Source organism: Homarus americanus, unplaced genomic scaffold (assembly GCF_018991925.1).
Source record: "Homarus americanus isolate GMGI-L3 unplaced genomic scaffold, GMGI_Hamer_2.0 scaffold55, whole genome shotgun sequence".
In the NCBI taxonomy this organism is placed as follows: Eukaryota; Metazoa; Arthropoda; class Malacostraca; order Decapoda; family Nephropidae; genus Homarus; species Homarus americanus.
The window spans coordinates 73,915-97,500 of record NW_024713894.1 but is presented as its reverse complement, the minus strand read 5'-3'; the positions used below and the strand labels follow the sequence as shown (position 1 = coordinate 97,500).

The following is a 23,586-nucleotide window of genomic DNA, read 5'->3' as shown; positions in this document are numbered from 1 at the left end:
CAAGTGTTTCTTCCGGTACAAATACAGGTACAGGTATTAATTATTCTTTTACAGGTACAAATACAGGTACAGAATCTCGTATAGGTTCAAAATCCCATACAGGTACAGGTGTAAAATCCCATACAGGTATAGGTACAAAATCCCATACAGGTACAGGTGTAAAATCCCATACAGGTACAGGTACAAAATCCCATACAGGTACAGGTGTAAAATCCCATACAGGTACAGGTACAAAATCCCATACAGGTACAGGTGTAAAATCCCTTACAGGTACAGGTGTAAAATCCCATACAGGTACAGGTGTAAAATCCCATACAGGTACAGGTGTAAAATCCCATACAGGTACAGGTGTAAAATCCCATACAGTTACAGGTACAAAACCCTATATAGGTACAGGTACAAAATCCCATACAGGTACAGGTGAGGTAATTTCCCCGTAATAGCAATATCAGTGAACCTTACATTAGCCTCAACTGCAGGGAGATAGTGCTTATTAAACGCCTAACTCACGTTATCCTCAAATTGGGGCTATTACAGTGCTAATAGCCCCCTCTAATAGCCCTCCCCCCCCTCTCTAGTAGGCTGGATTACGTTCTTTAATACCTGTGATAATTAATAGGTAATGAGGTATAATTAGGCTGATAGATATGTAAATACAAAAAACAATGAATGAAGAAAACAATTTGAATAATAATTAAGGGAAATGAATGATAATAGATACCAGTTAATTAAGAAAATAAATTACCTGTCAGTGGATTTTATTTTATTTCTTTATTTATTTTTGTATTTATTTATTTTATTTTTTTATATTTGTTATTTTATTTCATGTATTTTTAATTATTGTTTTTTTTTCTCTCTCTCTTTCTTTCGTCTCCTCACGGTTGGTCTCCTATGGTGCTCGGTGATGGTGGTCTGGTCTCCTCTTCCTCCTCGTCCTCCACCATTGACTTCCTCCCTCCTCCTTCTTACTGCCTCTGCCTGATCATCCTTCTCTTCTTCCTCCTCCTCCTTCTGATCTTCTTCTCTTCCTCCTCCTCTTCCTCCCTGTCCCCTCTTTCCTGTCCTCCTCCCCTCCCTCCCCTCCCCCCCATGGCCACACTAGAGTTGGGAGGCCATCCCCCCGGAGACGGCCACCTTCACCCCGGACATCACGCCGCTCATCTTGGCCGCTCACAGAGACAACTATGAGATTATCAAGATCCTCCTCGACCGTGGTGCCACCTTACCTGGCCCTCATGACCTCAGGTAAGTCCTCCACCTGACCTGACTTACCTTACCTGGCCCTCATGATCGAAGGTAAGTCCTTAACCTGACCTGACTTACCTTACCTGGTCCTCATGTCCTCAGGTAAGTCCTCCACCTGACCTGACTTACCTTACCTGGCCCTCATGATCTAAGGTAAGTCCTCCACCTGACCTGACTTACCTTACCTGGCCCTCTTGTTCTCAGGTAAATTATCCACCTTACCTGATTTGAACTGTTCTGACCTGATGCGGACAAATTTAACATATGTCAACACCTCGATAACCAGGCAAGCAAGCGGAGACTATCCCAAAATACCTGAGAGATGAGAGAATGGCGATATCTCTTAACCGTGAAATCAACTCTACACCGACTCTTGACTATATGTAATATTACCATAAATACATCCACTTATTTCTTCACCTGGTGCTCCCCTAAACACACACACACACACACACACACACACACACACACACACACACACACACACACACACACACACACACACTTAGGAAAGGAACCAGAGGTGTGAGGTCAAAGAGTGGGGTGAGGAGGAGGAGTGATGGGTGAGGGGTGAGGGGGGGCACACCTAGGCTCTCTTCTGAATCCTTTACGAGTCAACCCACGTCATTGAGGGCTGGTGGTCGTGGTTCTTCCTCCTTTCTTTTCTCACCTCACGTCTACCTTTGCCTCACCATAACAACTAGAGAGAGAGAGAGAGAGAGAGAGAGAGAGAGAGAGAGAGAGAGAATCACGCATAACTTAACTATTTGCATGTGTGTGTGTGTGTGTGTGTAATTAGCTAATTAAGTACGTTAGCCAATTTGAGGTTTGAATTACTAATAAGATCTCATATCTCTCACCACGGGGTATATGGCAGGGAAGTGAGGCGGCAGGTGAAGCAAGACGGTCTCTTTAAATAGCCTAAATCATTCCAGAGCCGGCTGAGTAAAGGTGAACCCTGGCATTTGTACACAGTAACACACGCAACACACGTAAGAACACACGCAATAATACACGCAAGAAGATATGCAAGAACACGCCAAATAACACGCAATAACACACGCAGTAACATGCAATAACACACGCAGAAACACACGCAGTAACACACGCAGAACACACGCAATAACACGGAACAACACACGTCTTGTATGTTAGGTCTTTACGTAGCAAATAATGAAAGAAAGTAACATGTAGTTTTCAAACCTAACCTAACCAAACCTAGCCAAACCTAACCTAACCAAACCAAACATAACCTAACGCTAACCAAACCTAACCTAACCTAACCTAACCTAACTCTAACCTAACCTAACCAGAAATACGTGTACAAGGCGAGGATGGTGGCAGTAGTAAACAAGAGAGGTTAAGTTAGGTCATATGTCAGGCTCTTGCGTATACTTTATCTCTGCCGACCCGAGTGTGTGTGTATGTGTGTGTGTGTGTGTGTGTGTGTGTGTGTGTGTATGTGTGTGTGTGTGTGTGTTGCTGTTTCTCCAGGCTCCACTGCTACCAATATTACCACTTTTACACTGTTACCACTCTTACCAATGGGTCTTACAGGTTAGGTTAGGTTAAATGTGTAAATATCATAATAATCGGTCAAGAATTGTCCATGGTTCCTAGAGTGAGTTGACCTTCATGTATGACCTATGACCTTGACCTCTGTTCGATGGATTTATATTTCATCAACAACTTCCACAAACCTAAAGAGAATCATTGTGGGTTTTTCTTCATATAATTTGTTCACGTTGTTGGTGACCCGAGGAGACTTGTCTAATGGTCCTCTGTGTGTGTGTGTGTGTGTGTGTGTGTGTGTGTGTGTGTGTGTGTGTGTGTGTGTGTGTGTGTGTGTGTGTGTGTGTGTGTGTGTGTGTGTAAGGGCTGTGGGTCACTTCTCCCCTCTGCTTCAGTTTCTGGGAGGAGAGGAGGGACCAGGGTTTTAATATTATTGTGTGAGAGAGAGGAGTGTGGGTGATCCTCCAGCGCCTGAGCCTCCCTTGGAACCACTGATCTCATCTCTCCATCTCAACCCGCCTCTTCTCTCTTCTCATCTTCTATTTAAAAAGCAAAATGATAACTCAACTCTCCCAGCTAGAGTACAAGAGGAGTTTTATGTCTCTCTCTCTCTCTCTCTCTCTCTCTCTCTCTCTCTCTCTCTCTCTCTCTCTCTCTCTCTCTCTCTCTCTCTCTCTCTCTCTCTCTCTCTCTCTCTCTCTCGGCCTCCAGCTAATCTAGGACTTAATGCCTCCTTTGGACAGTACCTCCAGGGATCACTTTGACTCTCTTAGCACAACTTGACCTTTGACCCCGGACTAAAGTACTCCTGTAGATCTTAAGACCACCATCTTGACCTCTGTCCTGTATATGAGTGTTTCTTGAGGGAGGAAGAAAAGGCAGAGAGAGAGAAGAGAGAGAAAGAAAACCTTAGTACATCAGATCCTGTATGACCCAACCCTCTCCTCCTCCTCCTCCTCCTCCTCCTCCTCCTCCTCCTCCTCCTCCTCCCTCCTCCCTCCTCCTCCTCCTCCTCCTCCTCCCTCCTCCTCCTCCTCCTCCTCCTCCTCCTCCTCCTCCCTCCTCCTCCTCCTCCTCCTCCTCCTCCTCTTCCTCCTCTCTACCTCTCACACCTCAACATAACCTCTCATCTACCTCACACCTTAATATTACCTGACCTCATCCTCCAGGTGCGGGTGTGAGGAGTGCGTGACCTCCCGCCTTGAGGACTCCCTGAGACACAGTAGGAGTCGCATCAACGCCTACAGAGCTCTGGCCTCACCCTCCCTCATCGCCCTCTCATCCAAGGACCCCATCCTCACCGCCTTCGAGCTGTCATGGGAACTCCGCAGGCTGTCCTTCATGGAGCACGAGTTTCGCAGCGAGTACCAGGTGAGTGGAGCGAGTACCAGGTGAGTAGGGTGGAGTACCAGGTGAGTAGAGTGGAGTACCAGGTGAGTGGAGCGGGTACCAGGTGATTGAGGTGGGCAGCGGAGTGTTACCTGGCCATTAATTAGAATGAGGTAGAGAATTCTCGTCACTTTTCTCGCTGTCTTGTTTATTTTGCTGTTGTAATTTCTATCTATCTATCTATCTATCTATCTATCTATCTATTTATCTATCTATCTATCGGTCTCTATAACCGAACACAGTATAGAGGCCCTGGGGTATACAGTACTCAGTATGCTTCACCTTTAATAATGAAATATTTGAACTTTGACCTTTATATAACAAAAGCGATTAGTAAACTCATACATATTATGGTACAGCGAAAGTGAGATAGAGAGAGAGATACAGAGAGACAGATGGGGAAGAGAGTAGGTAGAGGGGAAGGAAGGGAGGAGAGTGTGAGATGGAGAGGAGAAGGAAGGAGAAAAGTAAAGTCTCGTCAACAAAAAGATTCTTACCTGGTGATCCATTTTTTACCTGTGGCTCATTAGTGCTGTTATCACGTGGCCTTCGTTAAAACTTGCCTCCCTCAACTAACTTCTTCACAAATTGATTATCTTCCTTAATCTTCTTTCTTCTTTCACTTCAACGGGATTATGGGCTGTTTTAGGTAAGGTTGAGAAAGGTGGGAGAGATAATTTTACTCTCTCTCTCTCTCTCTCTTACTAGGAACAATTTTCTTTTTTTGCACTTGCTGTTGACGCTTAACAAACACTCATCGCTTCTTAAGTACGTTGTGGTTCTCTGTATCTCGGGAGTGTGGGGGGAGGTGGAGTACCTCTCGGGGGGGTGAGGTACCTCTCTGGGGCCCTCGTGGTCATTAGGAGGCAAGAGAAGAGCATTATTTTGAACGTGACTCCAGTACATAAACGCTGAGACAAGGTGTATGTGTCTGTGTGCGTGTGTGTGATTAATAATAATAATAATAATAATAATATTATTATTATTATTATTAATCACCACTAAACAGACAAGAGAGTAAGTGAAACGTGGCAAGAGATATCCGTAGAGTTTTCCCCACCAGCCCGCGCGCTCACCCAGTAAGGAGGCGCGGCTGGCTCTCTCTCTCTCTCTCTCTCTCTCTCTCTCTCTCTCTCTCTCTCTCTCTCTCTCTCTCTCTCTCTCTCTCTCTCTCTCTCAAAGTTGTTTACAAAGTGGTGTTGTGTTAGCGTGACAAAATAATATAGTTTGTACAGCAAGACTTTGAGAGTTTTCTACCTGGATAAACACAGAGGAGGAGGAGGCCTTTGTGGGGATTTTGTAGCTGGTAAGAGAGAAAATGTGTTTATGTGAGAAAGAAAGAGAGAGGGAGAGGAAGAGATAAACAGAGACATAGACAAAGGTAGAAGGAGAGTGTTTGTGAGGGAGAGATAAAATGGGAGATGGAGAGAGAGAATGAAAGAGAGAAAGAGAGAGAGAGTGAGAAAAAAGACAGAGAAAGAGAGAGAGAGTGAGAAAAAAGACAGAGAAAGAGAGTGAGTGAGATAGAGCGTACTCCATGGACTCTACGCATCTAATTACCTACATCAACTTTAATTTATTACTCATGCATAAATTAGTTAAATAAACCAATAAGCGATAGTCCATTGTTTCATTATATTACAGTCATAATATATACCATTGTACCGCCACATCACTGTATCATCACTGTATTACCACCTCCTATGTGTCACTGTATTACTGTATTCGTCTACCATGCCATACTCTCTCTCTCTCTCTCTCTCTCTCTCTCTCTCTCTCTCTCTCTCTCTCTCTCTCTCTCTCCTCTCTCTAATTCTCTCTCTCTCTCCCACAAGGCTCAGGAAACAATGTCAGGACTTCGCCACGGCCCTCTTAGACCACACACGATCATCCTACGAACTGGAAGTCCTACTCAACCACGATCCTACAGGGCCCCCTCACGAACGGGGAGAGGGATGCCTGAATCGCCTCAAAATTGGCCATTAAGTTGAAACAGAAGAAGGTATGGTGGTTGGTGTTGTGTGTGTGTGTGTGTGTGTGTGTGTGTGTGTGTGTGTGTGTGTGTGTGTGTGTGTGTGTGTTTAAAAAAGGCCCTCAAGGTGAATAATAACAATGGGGATTCACCTTTCTCTCCCTCCCTCCTCCCTCCCTCCCTCCCCCTCCCTCCCCTCCCTCCCTCCCCTCCCTCTCTCCCCTCCCCTATCACCTCCCTCCTTCCTCTTCTCCTCCCCTATCCTCCCTCCCTCACCCCACCCTCTTTCTCTCTCCTCAAAATATTCTCGTCCATAAGCTCATTCTTATGCAGATGACTCCCCCCCCCCCTCCCAACCCCTACCCCTCTCCTTCCCTCCCCTCCCCCCCCTCCAGCCCCCCCTACCCCTCTCTCCTTCCCTCCCCCCCCACCCCTTCGTCACCCCCAAGCTGTCAACAACCAAGATGGCAGGCTACCAAATTAAAAAGAAAGAGACTGTGGTGAACATTTAATTAGAGTGTGCCTTTTGTATTGAAGCAGGAGAGATCAAATCTACCTCTCTCTCTCTCTCTCTCTCTCTCTCTCTCTCTCTCTCTCTCTCTCTCACACACACTACATCCATCACTACCCAGTATTGTCCTCCTCTTCCTCCCAATATCCGGGTTTTATACTCTTCATAACCCGGAAACAAACCTCTTTTTTATCTCACCTTTTTTTTCAGGTTCACAGTTTAATTAGAGACCCGGTTTTAACATAAGAATTCATCGGGTGGAAAAGAGAGAGAGAGAGAAAGAAAGGAAGAAAGAGAGAGAGAAAGAAAGAAAGAAAGAAAGAAAGAAAGAAAGAAAGAAAGAAACTCATGGTCTTTTATTTACGGGTTATTTTTTTCAAGTTTCTTTTAATCTCACGGCAGAAATTTTTGAGAAGAAACTTAGAATAATTATCTTTAGTTTTATTCTTAAGTTAGATCACCATAAAGTATTATTTTTTCTAATTAATATTTTCACTTAATTAATTTTCTTAACTTAGTACGAAATTAAGTTAGTATCTTGACTTAATTTTGAATGGTAAGTATTTAATTTAGTTTTGGCGTCTCACTTGTAGTTTGAAATGAGGTAGGGGGTGAAGGTAAGGGAGATATGGGTAAGGGGTGAGGATAGGGGGTGAGGGGTGAGGTAAGGGGTGAGTGAGGGGTAAGGGGTGAGGTAGGGGTAAGGGGGTGAGGAGTAGGGGGTGAGTGGGGGTAAGGGGGATGAGGGAGTGGGGGTGAGGAGTGGGGAGTGGGGGGATGAGGTGGGGGGGTGAGTGAGGTGGGGTGTAGGATGTAATGGGGAAAAACTGTTTAGAATTAAATTCTCAGATGGGGAGTGCAGGTGGATGGGGGCTGGTCTGTCTGTCTGTCTGTGTCTGTCTGTCATCTGTCTGTCTGTCTGTCTGTCTGTCTGTCTGTCTGTCTGTCTGTAGTAGTAGTAGTAGTAGTAGTAGTAGTATCTCAGACACCATGATTATTAGCAGTAACTATTTATCGTTAAACCAGATGTTGTATTCTCGTGTTGATAAAGGTAAGCGATACACACACACACACACACACACACACACACACACACACACACACACACACACACACACACACACACACATACTTACTCTGAGACTCCACCTTAACTATATATCTTTAATTAGCATCTGTCTCAACCAATCAGAGAAAGGCCTAGTGATTCCCTTGTCCCAGTGTGCATTCCCCTAACCAATCATAGTTGGTTTTGTATTCCCATTGCACAGGGTTGCATAGTCTCAACCAATCAGAGCGTGTGATTGCTTTCTAGATTGTCTTTGCCAACGGGAATTCACGCGAATCTTAACCAATCAGAAGTCTCTTTGTAATCCCACCACTGATAGCTTATCCAATTAGATCTTGAGAAAAATAAAAATTGTGAGGTTATTTACGTTGTTTATTACTCTCTCTCTCTCTCTCTCTCTCTCTCTCTCTCTCTCTCTCTCTCTCTCTCTCTCTCTCTCTCTCTCTCTCTCTCTCTCTCTCTCTCTCTCACTCTCTCTCCAACACAGTTCGTGGCTCATCCCAACGTACAACAACTCCTGGCCTCCATCTGGTATGAAGGTCTCCCAGGATTTAGGAGGAAGAACATGGCCCTACAAGCCTTGGAGATCGTCAAGATTGGTCTCCTCTTCCCCATCTTCTCCATCGTGTATGTCTTGGCCCCTCACACCTCCCTAGGCCAAACTATGAGGAAACCGTTTATCAAGTTCATCTGTCATTCAGCTTCCTATCTCACCTTCCTCTGTGAGTGTTTTTTTGGTGATCTGATTGTTTGTGGGTTGATCTGAGTGTCTGTGGGTTAGTGGGGTGGGTTGTTCTGAGTGTTTGTGGGCTGGTGTTGGTGTCTGAGGGTTGGTCTGAGTGTTTGTGGGCTGGTGTTGGTGTCTGAGGGTTGGTCTGTGTGTTTGTGGGTTGGTCTGAGTGTTTGTGGGTTGGTCTGAGTGTCTTTGGGTTAATGGGAAGCTTATTCAGAGTGTCTTTGGGTCAATAGGTGGGTTGTTCTGAGTGTCTGTGGTTTAGTGGGTGGGTTGTTCTGAGTGTCTGTGGGTTGATCTGAGTGTCTGTTTGTTGTTAAGTGTATCTGTGAAGTATTTTCCCAGTTAACGGTCATCTTCCTCAGTTAACAGTCTTCTTCCTCAGTTAATAGTTACCTTCCTCAGTTAACAGTCACCTTCCTCAGTTAACAGTCTTCTTCCTCAGTTAACAGTCATCTTCCTCAGTTAATAGTTACCTTCCTCAGTTAACAGTCACCTTCCTCAGTTAACAGTCACCTTCCTCAGTTAACAGTCACCTTCCTCAGTTAACAGTCACCTTCCTCGACAGGTTTGTTGATCCTGGCGTCTCAGCGGATAGAGACTGTAATCGTGGACTGGTTCGGGGCGACACCCACCCTTAAGAAGTGGGTGGCTACTGACGTCACCACCCGCAGGGGAGCGCCGCCCAGTCTGGTGGAGTGGCTAATACTGGCCTGGGTGTTTGGTGAGTGGGCGGAGTAGGTGGTGTGAGTGGTGTAGGGGAGTGGGTGGTGTGGAGGAGTGAGTGGTGTGGGGGAGTGAGTGGTGTGGGGGAGTGGGCGGAGTGAATGGTGTGGGTGAGAGGGCGGAGTGGAGACCTGGGTGTTTGGTGAGTGGGAGTTAAGAGCAAAGACAAGGGTCACGTGTAGACTAATAAGGCTTGTATATACTTAGAACCTATGTCAACTAAAGGTCTATGTCAACTAAGGGCCCATGTCAACTAAGGGCCCATGTCAACTAAGGGCCCGTGTCAACTAAGGGCCCATGTCAACTAAGGTCCATCCCTCACCTTCCCTTCACCGCCCACCGACAGGACTGATATGGTCGGAAATCAAACAACTGTGGGACGTCGGGCTTCGGGAGTACGTCGGGGACATGTGGAACGTCATAGACTTCATCACCAACGCTCTCTACGTGGCGTACCATAGCCCTCAGGATCGTCGCTTACTACCAGGTGAGGGAGGATAGGTAGATAGGTGTAAGGGATAGGTGCTGGTGGGTGGATGTGTGTGGGGTCTCTCTCTCTCTCTCTCTCTCTCTCTCTCTCTCTCTCTCTCTCTCTCTCTCTCTCTCTCTCTCTCTCTCTCTCTCTCTCTCTCTCTCTCTCTCTCTCTCTCTCTCTCTCTCTCTCTCTCTCTCTCTCTCTCTCTCTCTCACACACACACGTATATATAACAGCATTCAACCTAGCGTAATAGCATCCGGGAATTGCTCTCACTTCTGGATGGATCGAACCAAAATGTGATAATACTCTGAATGCAAATCTCATTTTTCCGGAACTCACCCCGATGGCAACACTATGTAAACAAAGTTAGAGTTACTCGGTTGCCACGTGACTATTTTTTTGTTTTGTTTTCTGTTTTATGTTGGATAAATAATTTGATTGTGATGAATTTGTGTGAGTTAACAAAGACTATGAAATGATAATAATAATAATAAACACAGTAAGTACAGTATACACACACACACACACACACACACACACACACACACACACACACACACACACACACACACACACACACACACACACACACACACACACACACACACACACACTTATTTCTTCAGTATAAAAGACTTAAACGAAGGTGTATCAAAGAGGGAGCCTTATTAAGACTTTCCTAACTACTCTTCCCTGTGTGAGAGAGAGAGAGAGAGAGAGAGAGAGAGAGAGAGAGAGAGAGAAAGTTTTCTTCATTCTTTTGCACATTAAAAATCGAGACTCACAAACTTACCTTAATTAAGAATTTTGAGAAGATGATATTTTCATCTGATTTTCTTTTATATGTAATTTTATTTCGTATTTATGTATGTATGTATGTATGTATGTATGTATGTATGTATGTATGTATGTATGTATGTATGTATGTATGTATGTATGTATGTATGTCCAACAAGCAATAACAATAAAACTAATTAATCTCTTTCTCTCTCTCTCTCTCTCTCTCTCTCTCTCTCTCTCTCTCTCTCTCTCTCTCTCTCTCTCTCTCTCTCTCTCTCTCTCTCTCTCTCTCTCTCTCTCTCTCTCTCAACAGGTACAGAGAGAAATTCGGAAAAACTTAGGTACAGACAACCTACCTAGACAAAACTGGGATACCTGGGACCCCATGTTGATTGCTGAGGGTCTCTTTGCCGCTGCTAATATCTTCAGGTGAGTTACTGTACAGGTGAGAGAGACTACTGTACAGGTGAGCCAGAACACTTGTTGTACAGTCCACTAATTGAATCCTTCCTCTTGTTGTATATGATATCTGCTCTTGTACAGTCAGCTATTAAAGTCCGTTCGTCTCTCAAATAGCTCAAATATTCCCCTTCCAAATAGAGAGAGAAAGAAAAAGCTAAAACTAGAAAGGAATTGAGAAATAGAGATAGTGAGAGAGAGATAGAGAGAAGTTAGAGAGATAAATTAACATGTGTCTCGTGTGTTTCAGTTCCCTCAAGCTGGTGTACATCTTCAGCGTGAACCCTTACCTGGGGCCACTGCAGGTGTCTTTATCCAGGATGGTGGTGGACATTCTTAAGTTTATCTTCCTCTACCTCCTCACGCTCTTCGCTTTCTCCTGTGGTGAGTATGAAGAGATAGGGAGAGAGAAGGGGGGAGAGAATGAGGCAGTGAGAGAGACAGAGAGAACCAACCAATCACCCAATATCGGTTCGCTAACACCCTCGTCTTCCACCTCAGGTATGAACCAATTGTTGTGGTTCTACGCTGACTTAGAGAAGCAGACGTGTGATGAGGAGGGACAGCCGCAAGATAACATGACATCAGGTTCAGGTTCAGGGGATGAAGATTCGGGTCCAAACATCGACTCGTGCATAGTGTGGAGGCGATTCTCAAAGTAAGTAGTGGTGGTGGTAGTTGTCGTTATTGTTGTTGAGATACACAAAGTAGTAGTAGTAGAAATAATAATAATAATAATAATAATAGTAATAGCAGATGTTATCACCATTCAACTAACAACACCCCCTCCTCTCCCCCTCCAGCCTGTTCGAGACGACACAAACTCTCTTCTGGGCAGCATTCGGCCTCATCGATCTCACCAACTTCGAACTGACGGGCATCAAACCATTCACCAGATTTTGGGGGATGTTGATGTTTGGGACGTACTCTGTCATCAACGTCATCGTGCTGCTCAATCTCTTAATAGCTATGATGAATCATTCTTATCAGCTGGTTTCAGTAAGTTCTGTAAGTGTTTGAAGCCAATGAACCGTAAGTGCCCCCCTCCTCACACGTTTACACCTGCCATCATCTCGGCAAGGAGAGACCCACAGGGGAAGGTGACGCCAACCATTTTAGAGTGTAGCGACTCAGTTACCCTTTTCATCCATCCATCGTGTGTCTCTCTCTCTCTCTCTCTCTCTCTCTCTCTCTCTCTCTCTCTCTCTCTCTCTCTCTCTCTCTCTCTCTCTCTAAAATGGTGGTGTTTGTAAAGCACATTTAGCCTTTCATTCACTCATTTCTCTCTTCTTCTACTATTCTATACCTTTATTCCTTCCTTCCTTCCTTCCTTCCTTCCTTCCTTCCTTCCTTCCTTCCTTCCTTCTTTCTTTATTACTACTACTACTACTACTACTTTACTACTGCTACTACTTTTACTACTATTACTACTGCTTTTACTACTATTCCTACTACTACTACTACTTTACTACTGTCTACTACTACTACTACTACTACTACTACTACTACTACTACTACTACTACTACTACTACTACTACTACTACTACTACCACGATTGCGTTTCATCCATCAATGATTCTACAACTACTACAACAACTATTACTAATACTTCTGCAACTACAACTGCTACTACAACTAATTCTACTATTACTATTTCTACAGTGTTCACGTCTCCCTTCAAAGGTATACTAATATTACTACTACTACTACTACTACACTTTCTTAACGTGGCCTCCAACTTCCCCCAATAGCCACACCTTCGCCACTATTTTGTTACCTACTACTATTACTAATACTACTACTACTACTACTACAGTACTTACGTTCCCAATAAATTTTATTATCATTTTGGTTGGAGGTCCGAGAAGAGGGCACGAAGCGGAATCAGTAGCTCCTGTTGTGTGTGTTTGTGTGTGTGTGTGTGTGTGTGTGTGTGTGTGTGTGTGTGTGAAATAATTTTGCACCTTTGTAAAACCATGTGCACCTAATGTGTTAAAATAATTTCCACTTAGTGTGTTGAATAATTTACATCTAGTGTGTGTGAGATCATTTACATCTCATGTGTTTAAATGATTTATAACCTGTTGGGTGAATTATTGTACAACTTGTAAAACATTGGTACAACAAGTGTCATAATAGTTTACACCTAATGTGTTTTGTTGTTTTTGTTTTGTTGTTGTCTTCTGACGTGTGGTATATAATAACATACAGTGCGTGACACAGTTTAACACTTTATATGTGTCACAACTACATATGGTGTGGAATATTTATAACTCATATGGGATAGAAAAATCACTTAGTGTGTAAAAAAATAATCGAATAACAACGTGTGTGAAGATGGTGTACATTCAACTCTATGATGTACAGTACACTACATATGCAGTACTGGGTGTATGTACGTGCTGTGTACATTCTCTGTATTTTGTAACAGAACTGATGATGTACAGGGTAAGTACGTAAAAATGGGGAATATAGGCCTATAGAGTGGATAGGCCTACATGGCAGGATAGGCCTACAAAGTGGATAGGCCTACACCGGTGGATAGGCCTACAACGGTGGATAGGCCTGCAACGGTGGATAGGCCTACAACGGTGGATAGGCCTATAGGGATGATGCCCTACAGGGAGGATAGGCCTACAAGGTTTACTAGCTCAAGCTACTGAAATCTAGAATAATCACACAAGCCAAAACTCTTTCTACCTAACCCTTTCTTTGCCTAAAATACAGGGTCATCCAAAAATATACCCGATATCAAAATTTGTACATTGTTTTCTTGGTGACACTGTATTTTTTTCAACATTTAGAAGTGATAATGAACAAAAAATTTTGTAGGATTTGGTTTAGTGATGCATAATTATGAAGGAAAGGAACACCTCTGCCTATTGCAGTGAAGATGATAGAGGGTTAATTACTTTACCTTGGGTTTACCTTGGGAATAACTTCCTCATGTAGATACAGGAGGTGATGTTGTGCTGATGAGGTGATGGAGACGAGGAGTGTTACGGTCTGTCATAAGTCACCAGGTTGAGGCAACAATGAGAAATATTTGGTAAAGGAAAATATTTATTAATTGTTTTATTTTCTCTTGTGTGAGTTTTTAGCGAGATTTAAGAAATATTTTCTTTTGATTGATTTTTATTTATTTATTGTTATTATTATTATTATTATTATTATTATTATTATTATTATTATTATTATTATTTTAAGTCGTAGGAGATAATTATATAAAGTAGTCTATTAAGGACGGGAATTATCTACATATTTGTTTTTGTTATTTAAAAGAATATATATATATATATATATATATATATATATATATATATATATATATATATATATATATATATATATATATATATATATATATATATATATATATATATTTTTACAGATTAAAGGTTGAATGTATGAAGGATGCGGAGAAGTATTATTTTCTGTATGATTCATGTATGATTCTCTCTCTCTCTCTCTCTCTCTCAGCTGATGATGATTTTTTTGGCAATATGCAAAAATTTTCAAGTTTGGCGATTTTTTTAATGTGAAATCTATTTTTTTATGTCAGAATTTTCTTTTTTTTAGGGGGGGGGGTATTCTATGCAAAGCCAAAAACAGAAATCAATTGTGTTTATGTGATGTACTGTATTTTATATATCAATAACAACACTATTTTGTTAATGTTGATGCGAGATATTTTTAACATAGTCTAATCACGGTCAAAAGTCCTGTCATCTTTCTTGCTGTTCAACGAACCCGAGATTAACTGAACCCGAACCCGAAGTAGTAGTGACTGATGCACTATTTTGTCCATAAAGGATTCGGATTCACGAGTCTGAATCTTGGGGCTCGTCGACCAGCAGCAGGAGAGACGACATTACTTTTGACCGTGAGTAGGGCTATACGTTAGGTCTATAGAGATGAGGTTCCATTAAGCTTTCATTTTTCTACTTTTCGGCTTCATTAGTGAGCTTAAAGTACAGCTTCCCCGTGTGATTGACTGACTGACCCGTTCAGCGGTGTTATGCACGCCGTTGCTGGCTCTTAAGACTATAGCCGGCCCAACTCCCCCCCCCCTTTTCAACCCACCCCAAGCACCAACACCCCTTAAAGAGGCATGGCCCCTTTACGACTGGGGTCTAATCCTAATGGGTAGGTTAGTTTAGATTGGGGGCTATTAGGACTGGGGCCTATTAAGACTGGGGCCTATTAGGCTTGGGGCTCATTCTTCCACACCCCAAATTCCACCCGTTGGTCACTCACTGTTGGTCACTCACTGTTGGTCACCATCACTGGTCACTCACTGTTGATCCTGCCATGTTGATGTTTGTTCGTTTGTTTGTGCCTTCCTGCTGTGTATGTATGCTGTATGCTTGTATAAGTGTTACAATACCCACGCATTTATATTGATGTAAGTATAATAACAAACTCGGCGAACATTTGGGGGCGTTCCACTTGTATCCTCCCATAAGAACTCTGACTCTGAATTCGGAGGTTTTACATGAACACTGGCAAGCATCGTCCAGTGTTTAACCTACTGTGTGTCACTAAGCCACGGTACTGGCTACGGCTTACCCTCAGTTCTTTCTCCCTCTCTCTGTCCTGTTTACGTTCAAGCAGTAAGTTTTGTTTGTGTTTTACGTTCAACTAAGAACTTTCTGTTTTCAATTTTTACGTTGAACTATTTTTTTTTCATTCATCTGAGAAACTTTCTTTTGTTGATATTTTGGTTTTGGTTTCCCATTTTCTTTATTTGTTTTTTGTTTTCTTTTCTTGACTAACCATCTTTTCTTTACCTGTGTGGCTTGCTAACATGGCTGTGAGCCGCCCCTGTGGATCCTCGTTGTTGTTGTTGTTGTTGTTTTCTTAATACTCCTTGTTGATATGTTATGAGGCTTCTTGGCCAATCTCTTTATTTCCATCAAATTATTTATCCTTAGATGTTACTTAAGAAGCTTGTGTATGTGTGTATGTTCCTCTCTATGGTGCATTGTGGGGAAAATGAGAGCTTTATAGCACAACCTTCCTCTCCCTTCCATGACTGAGGTCTGAAACAGCTTCGTGCGCTGTGTGTGTTTATATCGCCTCCACACCAGCAGGCTATTTGAGACGATCTGAGCCCAACTGCATGAGACTGAAGCAATGGTATTCGAATCAGCTTCACTCCCCTCCCTCCTCATCAATATACAAAAAATAATCAAATCAAGACTATAAATGCCTTTTTTTTGTCACACTTTGCATTATACACATGATATATATATCTATTTTTTCGTAGTTTATAAAAAATCTATTTCATTTAATTATTTTTTTTACCTGGACTTTGACTGAAGCTTCTGCATGGCTCCTGAGATTTGGAATAGTCATGTATGTCATATTTTGTTTCTTTTGTTTTTTTTTTGTTTTTTTACAGCTCGGCTTCAGTGAACGTAATGACATGTTCAGATTTTTTAGGATGATGATGATACTGTTACTGCTCGCGCTACACGTTCATCACACTCGTTCAATTGTGCTTTGCTTAATCTATCAAAAGGTGGCTCGAGTTAGTCCGAGTTTTTCACTTTTTGTTTTTTTCCTCCTTTTATCATCCATTGACGACGTTTCTATCAATATCTCTCTTTTTTATGTTTTTTTCCTTCATTTATGCATTTTTATAACAATTGTCGAGTTTATGTTTTTGTTGATATATTTGTATTTAATTATTTGTTTCTTTATATGACCGATTTGTGAATGGCATGGTCCTAGATGGTAAGGTTAAGTAACTACAATAATACTCTCCCGACTTTCGAAAATATTCTCTAAAAAACAAAAACAGTCGCGTTATTATGGGTAGAGAAGTAATTTCCTCTCATACTTGGTGTATATATATATATATATATATATATATATATATATATATATATATATATATATATATATATATATATATATATATATATATATATATATATATATATATATATATATATATATATATATATGTCTACTACCACCACCACCACAACACAAGTCATATATACTCAACCAACAAACTAAATAAACTCAATAAACTCAATATTATCAAAGGTATTTAGTGGATTTATTAATGATATTTAGTGGAGAAGGCAAAGTATCTCCCATATTTTACTACGTTACGGTAGTTTAATGTGATCACTTAGACGTTATTTTTCCCCGCCGACATAAGCATCATTTGCTCTTTGTCTTACCCCAGCTCGCTCCCCCCACCTCCCTCCAGTTACCTCTGACTAGGTGCTTTTCCTCCAGTTACCTCACAGCTAGACCCCTCCCACTCCAGTTGCCTACAGCTAGTGCCCCCCTCCCCTCGAGATTACCTCACAGCTAGGCCCCCTCCCTCCCAGTTACCTCCCAGCTAAGTGCCCCCCTCCTCCAGTTACCTCCCACAGCTAGACCCCCCTCCTCCCAGTTACCTCACAATAGTGCCCCCCTCCCTCCAGTTACCTCACAGCTAGACCCCCTCCTCCAGTTACCTCACAGCTGAACCCCACTCACTCCAGTTACCCCACAGCTAGTGCCCCCCTCCTCCAGTTACCTCACAGCTAGTGCCTCCCCTCCAGTTCCTCCTTAGCTGGTGCCCCCCCACTCCCTCCAGTTACCTCACAGCTGAACCTCCGCACTCCCTCCAGTTACCTCACAGCTAGTGCCCCCCCCTCCCTCCAGTTACCTCACAGCTAAGCCTCCTCCAGTTACCTCACAGCCCCTGGAGCCCCCTCCCTCCAGTTACCTCCTGGCCAGTACCCCCTCTCCTCCAGTTACCTCACAGCTAGACCCCCCCTCCCTCCAGTTACCTCACAATAGACCCCCTCCCCTCCAGTTACCTCACCAGCTAGTGCCCCCCTCCCCTCCAGCTACCTCACAGCTAGACCCCTCCCTCCAGTTACCTCTGGCTAGTGCCCCCCTCCCCTCCAGTTACTCCCTGACTAGTACCCCCCCTCCCACTCCAGCTACCTCACAGCTAGACCCCTCTCAGTTACCTCACCCAGCTAGACCCCTCCCACCAGCTAGACCCCCTCCCTCCAGTTACCTCACAGCTTCCAGTACAGTACATCTACCCTTCCATAACGTTACATCTCCCTCCCTCCCTCTCTGTCTCCTTCCCTCCCCCTTTCTCCCTTGTGCTTCTCTCTTCTCCATTGCTCCCTGTTTGACTTGCAAATCCCCGTGGCTACCATGTAGGTGTATGACTGACCGACTTATAAACTACACACCCCACCCTCCACCCTACCCCACTCCCCACCCACCCCACCCACCCAACCCCACCCCACCCCACCCCACCCACCCCACCCCACCCCACCCCACCCCACCCCACCCCCTCACCCCCACATCCCACACCCCACCCGCACCCCACTCTCCACCCACACCCCATGCATGACCAATAACACCTCCTGTACTCCTCTCCTCTCCACTACTTACTGTCAACTTCTCTTAAATAAAATATATATAAAAACTTCCATAAATATCTTTTGTTCTTTGTTATCGTTTTGTCTTAATTAAAATAAAATCTATTTCTTGGGTAAATTATGGTGACTTATTGTTTTGCTTTATGTTAGGTGTTTAAGCATCTGTTGTTAATAAATATCTTGTGAAATTGAGGTTGAGAATAAAGGTGTAAATACTAACTAGAACTTAATCACGTGTAAACTATTCTAGAGTAAACTTTGATTTTATTTGTTCCGTGATTTTTTTTATTTCGTAGCAACATTCAATGACCGATGATAATTTAAAACCCTTAATTATATAGAAGACATAATTAATTTTAAACTAATCACCAAAGAAGTGTAGAGTCAAGAGCTTAATCTGGGTTAACTACTCGTATTAAGGGTTGGGTTATCTCAGACTGGTAATAACCCGGATTAATATATTGCCAAACTCTGAGGTCTTCTGTTGTAAATAAATAAAAATAAATAAATTAAAAAAAAAAAGTGATAATAATGCAAAGTTTGTACTGTTTGGGCTAAAGTTTTTAATAGATAATGATAAGAAAACGCTATTAACTTTGGCGGGTCTCTCGTATATAAAACCCACTCATTCGTGTTTATATTTGTGATAAACATAGTGATAAACAATTATATAATGAACCTATTTTGAATTAATTTATCGTTTGGATTAATATAAAATAAACTAATAGGTAAATAATTATACTGATGAAAAAAGCTAATTAAATGTCAGGTATAAATATCGTATCTCAAAAGGTAAACAAACAATGATGACTTGTGTAAATATTATATTCCACTTACAACCTCGTGACGTCATCAAAATAGCCCCCTTCCTCCCTCTAAAAAAATCTTACCCTCATGACGTCATCAAAATAGCCCCCTTTCCTTCCCTCCAAAAATAATATATATATAACCAGATACTACCTCTCCTGACAGCTAACAGCCCCACCTGTGTAGAATAGCCCCACCTTCCAGTATATATTCCAAGATGTTTTAATTCCTATATTTGTCTTACTAATGAATTTTACAAAGTATTAAAATAACAATAAATATTCAGACTTCATTTAAACCCTTGAGTACCATGCTAAACCCCCTTGAGTACGGTGCTAACACCCCTTGAGTACAGTGAATTAATCTTACGAGTATGATTTTGAACCCCCTTGAGTACTAAATCTGGTGTCTTTTGTTTTAATCCTTTGAGTACGATATAATTTGTTCCGCTGAGTACGAGTTACATTGTATCTAGGAAGTGACGCTAAATAGAGAAGATAAACAGGAAAGATTTTATAGTTTAAATAAATAGGTTCAATTATCATACTCAAATGGTTCAAGATACTTTTACCTAATGGGATAATGTCATTGTACTCAGAGAGGGGAGGGGGTGAGGAGGAGGGTTAAAGGGGAGGGGGGGTTAGTATCGTGCTCAAATCAGGAATAAATCATGATCTTACTCAAGGGAATAAAAAAAATTATCTCCGTTGGATTCTCGAAACACAGGCAGAAAAATAAATAAAATAGTCTGTCCTTATTATTTTTCTTCATCTTCTTTGATAGTATATTTAATTTTTAGGCTAAACTACCTCATTTGTGCTTGTAATAACTCCAATACAGTATACTTAGATTAACCTGTATATAACTAAGCTGTATTTTATGTATCCCTTGGCTTCTAAGCGACCCTGTATCTATAACTCGACCTGTAACCCTTTAATAACCTTTTATGTAATGGTAGATAATTTGAACGCCTTTGTTTCGAATGTTATCCACTGGTTGTTATTATTATTATCATTATTATTATCATTATTATCTCCTTTACTGAGCTTACTTCTATCCCAAGTTGGATTGGACGCATGTGTATATATTATAATCTTAAAGCGGTACGAGTTCTCGGATAGATACACGTTTGAATTTTCAGTTGGATAGAGTGCCTCAGTTGGGCAGTAAGTCCTTTGTGTTTTGGAATATACTGTATAAAGTAGTATATTTTTTTGAAGTAAACTAGATGTATACTGTATTATAATAACTCAGGAATTGTGTTTTAGTTCAATGCTGTATTTTGGGGTAATTCAGGGAATGTTTATTTTGAAATACTAAGTTTATTCACTATTAACCATAGGTTCTCACGTAAATTTTGATTATGTATGATTACTAACGCTAAATGTACGTTAAAATTAACTATACCACCTAGTTTACTCTTTTATGTATACTCGATGTAGAATGTATACCAATAATATAGGAAATACTTTACATATACACTAAATATATGTTTCTTTTGGTATTGTTTTACGCAAAGTCGAAATTTTTGGTCTTTTTTAAATATTTTTTTTACGCTGGTGACTATATTCTATTATTTTAATATGTAAACAAACAATTTTTTCTCACCAAGTTTATTCATACATAAGACCATTCATCTTCACGGTCGTATATAAACAGATTACCAAGTGTTGTTTGTTGACTATCTGAGAGCTCGACCGTATGTAAGTTTGTGAGTGTCTGTCTGTCCCTCTACACCAGGGGTCACCAAACTACGGCCCGCGGGCCGGATCCCAAGTCCTTCCCCGGCTCGTGGTAGCTCCGCCTACGCTCTGACGTTACCAGAGCTTTCGTTCTGGCTTGCAAGTATTGAACAGAATGATTATGCGGCCCGCGCTCGTCATTCTTTCAGTTATCCGGCCCACTGTGAAAAAAGTTTGGTGACCCCTGCTCTACACCGTACCCACTTGCACCACAACTAAGACAGTCTTATCCCTTTTTTTTTATTTCCTTAAACCTATCGAGGGCCGAAGTGGTTTCAAGGTAATGCCCCCTCTGGTATTTTCTCTTGCATCACTAATTTTATATAAACATTCATTATTTTCCCCCCACTCCCTCCCCTCTCCCTCTTTCCCTGTTATTATAGATATATTTTTTAAGAGTCATTTGCATCATCTCCCCCAAGTGACCTCCCTGTCTCCCATGATTTATTTTTATTTCTGTTTATTTTTGTTTTCTTGTCATGTTTCCCTCCCGCACCCCATATTGTCCCCCCCCCCCCTCCCTCCCATGTCACTGTATATAGCGTGATTTACGTCCGCATTAAAGAGTAACATGTGCTTATGGTCACTAGGCTTCGCTGATGTAGTGCTAAGAACACAGCTTCCTCTTGGATTTTATTATGATTTGAAGAAAAAAAATAAATAAAAAATTGGATTAAAATCTAAGTCAGAATCTTATTTTTTTTTTTTTTTTGCAGTAAATTTAAAACTTCTAGAACTCTCTTTCTCTCTATCTCTCTTTATCTCTCTCTTAGGGTGATATATTTGTTATAAAACCTTATTTCTGTATAATATTATCACGTATGTCTTGATCCACTCGTAGATAAAAGCTCTTTTGCTACGCCCGCCAGTTCTGAAGGAATGAATGACCACTCCTCACTTTCTCTCTCTTTCTCTTGCTCTCTCCCTTTCTCTCTCTTTCTCTCAATATGCCTTCACGAGATAACCAACCAATTTGTCCAGGATAATTTAAACTATCCAAGACGATGGTTTAACACTTTAAGGACGATGGATAGTTTAACGCCTTAACCCCTTGAGGACAATGGTAATGGCGTCCTTGAAGACTTTATCATCGTCCTCAAAGATTAAACCATCGTTCTTTTAAAACCCTTACGTTCTGATTTTGTTTTGTTTTAATTAAGAACTATGACACAAGAGGGAGATATTATGTAGTGTGTTTAACTCATTCCTCCAGAACTAGGTGGCCATTTTATATTGTTTTTGTTTTTTGTTTTTGTTTTTTTTCCCTAGAGAGCGCAGCATCCGCATGACTGACAATGAAACAATTTTGTGGTTGCCGGAGAAGGAAAAAAGAACCCAGATTTTGGTATTTTTGACTCACCTTCTATTTTGGCAACCAGATTAAGCAAGCCAATAATATCTATATTTTATTATTATTATTATTATTTCTATGGACTGTGTATATTATGGGATATTTTTTTAATACCATTCTCGAAAACAAATGCTGGTGATGATATTTTTTGTGTAGAGTTTAGATGAACGATTTCTTATATATATTATTAATATTATTATTATTATCATATATATTTACATATATATAAAACACAGACTCACGACCTCTGTTAACCAATTACTGATATATTAAGCTTGTTGATGAAAGTGAGTCAGCATGTGCATGATAATCATCCACACTTTCACAAAATTAAAAAAATAACAATACATAATTAACTAATCTATCTTTACTTCCCTCCTACCCACTACCTACCACCACTACCTCACGCCCACCACCCTCACGCCTTCCAACCACAGGAGCGGGCGGATACTGAGTGGAAATTCGCCCGTAGCAAGTTGTGGATTAGTTTCTTTGAAGAGGGGGGAACATGTCCACCCCCCTTCAACACCATCCCTACACCTAAGAGCCTCTACTACCTCCTCCACTGGTTCTATAAGAAGTTCTGTGGCCAGACCAAAGCAGCCAAGAAGGAACACATGAGAACTATTAGGGTAAGTCTTATTCCTTCCTTCCTTCCTTCCTTCCTTCCTTCTTCCTTTTTTCTTCATTCTTCTTTTTCATTCTTCTTTTTTTCTTTTTCTCTTTCTTCTTCTTTTTCTTCTGCTGCTTATTCTTCTTCTTTTCTTCTTCTTATCCTCTTCTTACTCCTCCTTCGTCTTCTCTTCCTCTTCCACCTCCTTCTCTTGCCCTAAGTTTTCTTCTGTATTTTATTTATTTCACTTATCTTGCCCAATTGCCTAAGTCTCCTTCTTCCTCTTGCCCCTTTTACCTAACTTCCTCTTCTTACCCTCTTTATCACCTTCTCTTCTTTGGTAAATAAACACTTTTAAGACTATTACTCAAATCAGCTGTTAATGTAAACCTGTTATTATATATTGATGATAATTCCCTTTTTCCTGATCATCATTCTTCTCTATATTATCATTAATCGTCATTATTCTCATTCATTATATAATTCTATTTCGCCTTGATTATTTATATAAGATGTTTATATATTTATTAATTTTATATGTATTTTATTTTACTTTTCTCCCACTTCGTATGTTTATTTTGGTTTTCGTCTCTTCTCGTTTATCAGATATTCTGGGAATTTCCTTATTCACTCTATGATATTTTTCAAACCGTATAATGTATATTTTTTCACAGCAATATTTTTTTTTAATATTTAAAAAAAAAGTTGTTTTGTCAGTTATGTTTACAACTAAGATTCCAAATGACGTAGAGATAGTTAAAATTTCCAAAGTATTATAATGTTATATAT

General features: G+C 41.2%; 1 protein-coding gene across 1 annotated transcript in view; it reads left to right on the top strand.

Annotated features, from left to right (window-relative positions):
• The window catches only part of LOC121874988 (transient receptor potential-gamma protein-like), a 135,516-nt gene that overhangs the window by 93,413 nt on the left and 18,517 nt on the right, over positions 1-23,586 (top strand). Inside the window, 13 exon segments of the mRNA XM_042379342.1 lie at positions 1,103-1,245; positions 3,927-4,148; positions 5,982-6,117; positions 6,119-6,148; positions 8,186-8,420; positions 9,000-9,155; positions 9,504-9,610; positions 9,612-9,644; positions 10,729-10,844; positions 11,125-11,258; positions 11,376-11,532; positions 11,678-11,873; positions 22,622-22,816. Of these exon segments, the coding sequence (XP_042235276.1) occupies positions 1,103-1,245; positions 3,927-4,148; positions 5,982-6,117; positions 6,119-6,148; positions 8,186-8,420; positions 9,000-9,155; positions 9,504-9,610; positions 9,612-9,644; positions 10,729-10,844; positions 11,125-11,258; positions 11,376-11,532; positions 11,678-11,873; positions 22,622-22,816 (1,860 nt within the window).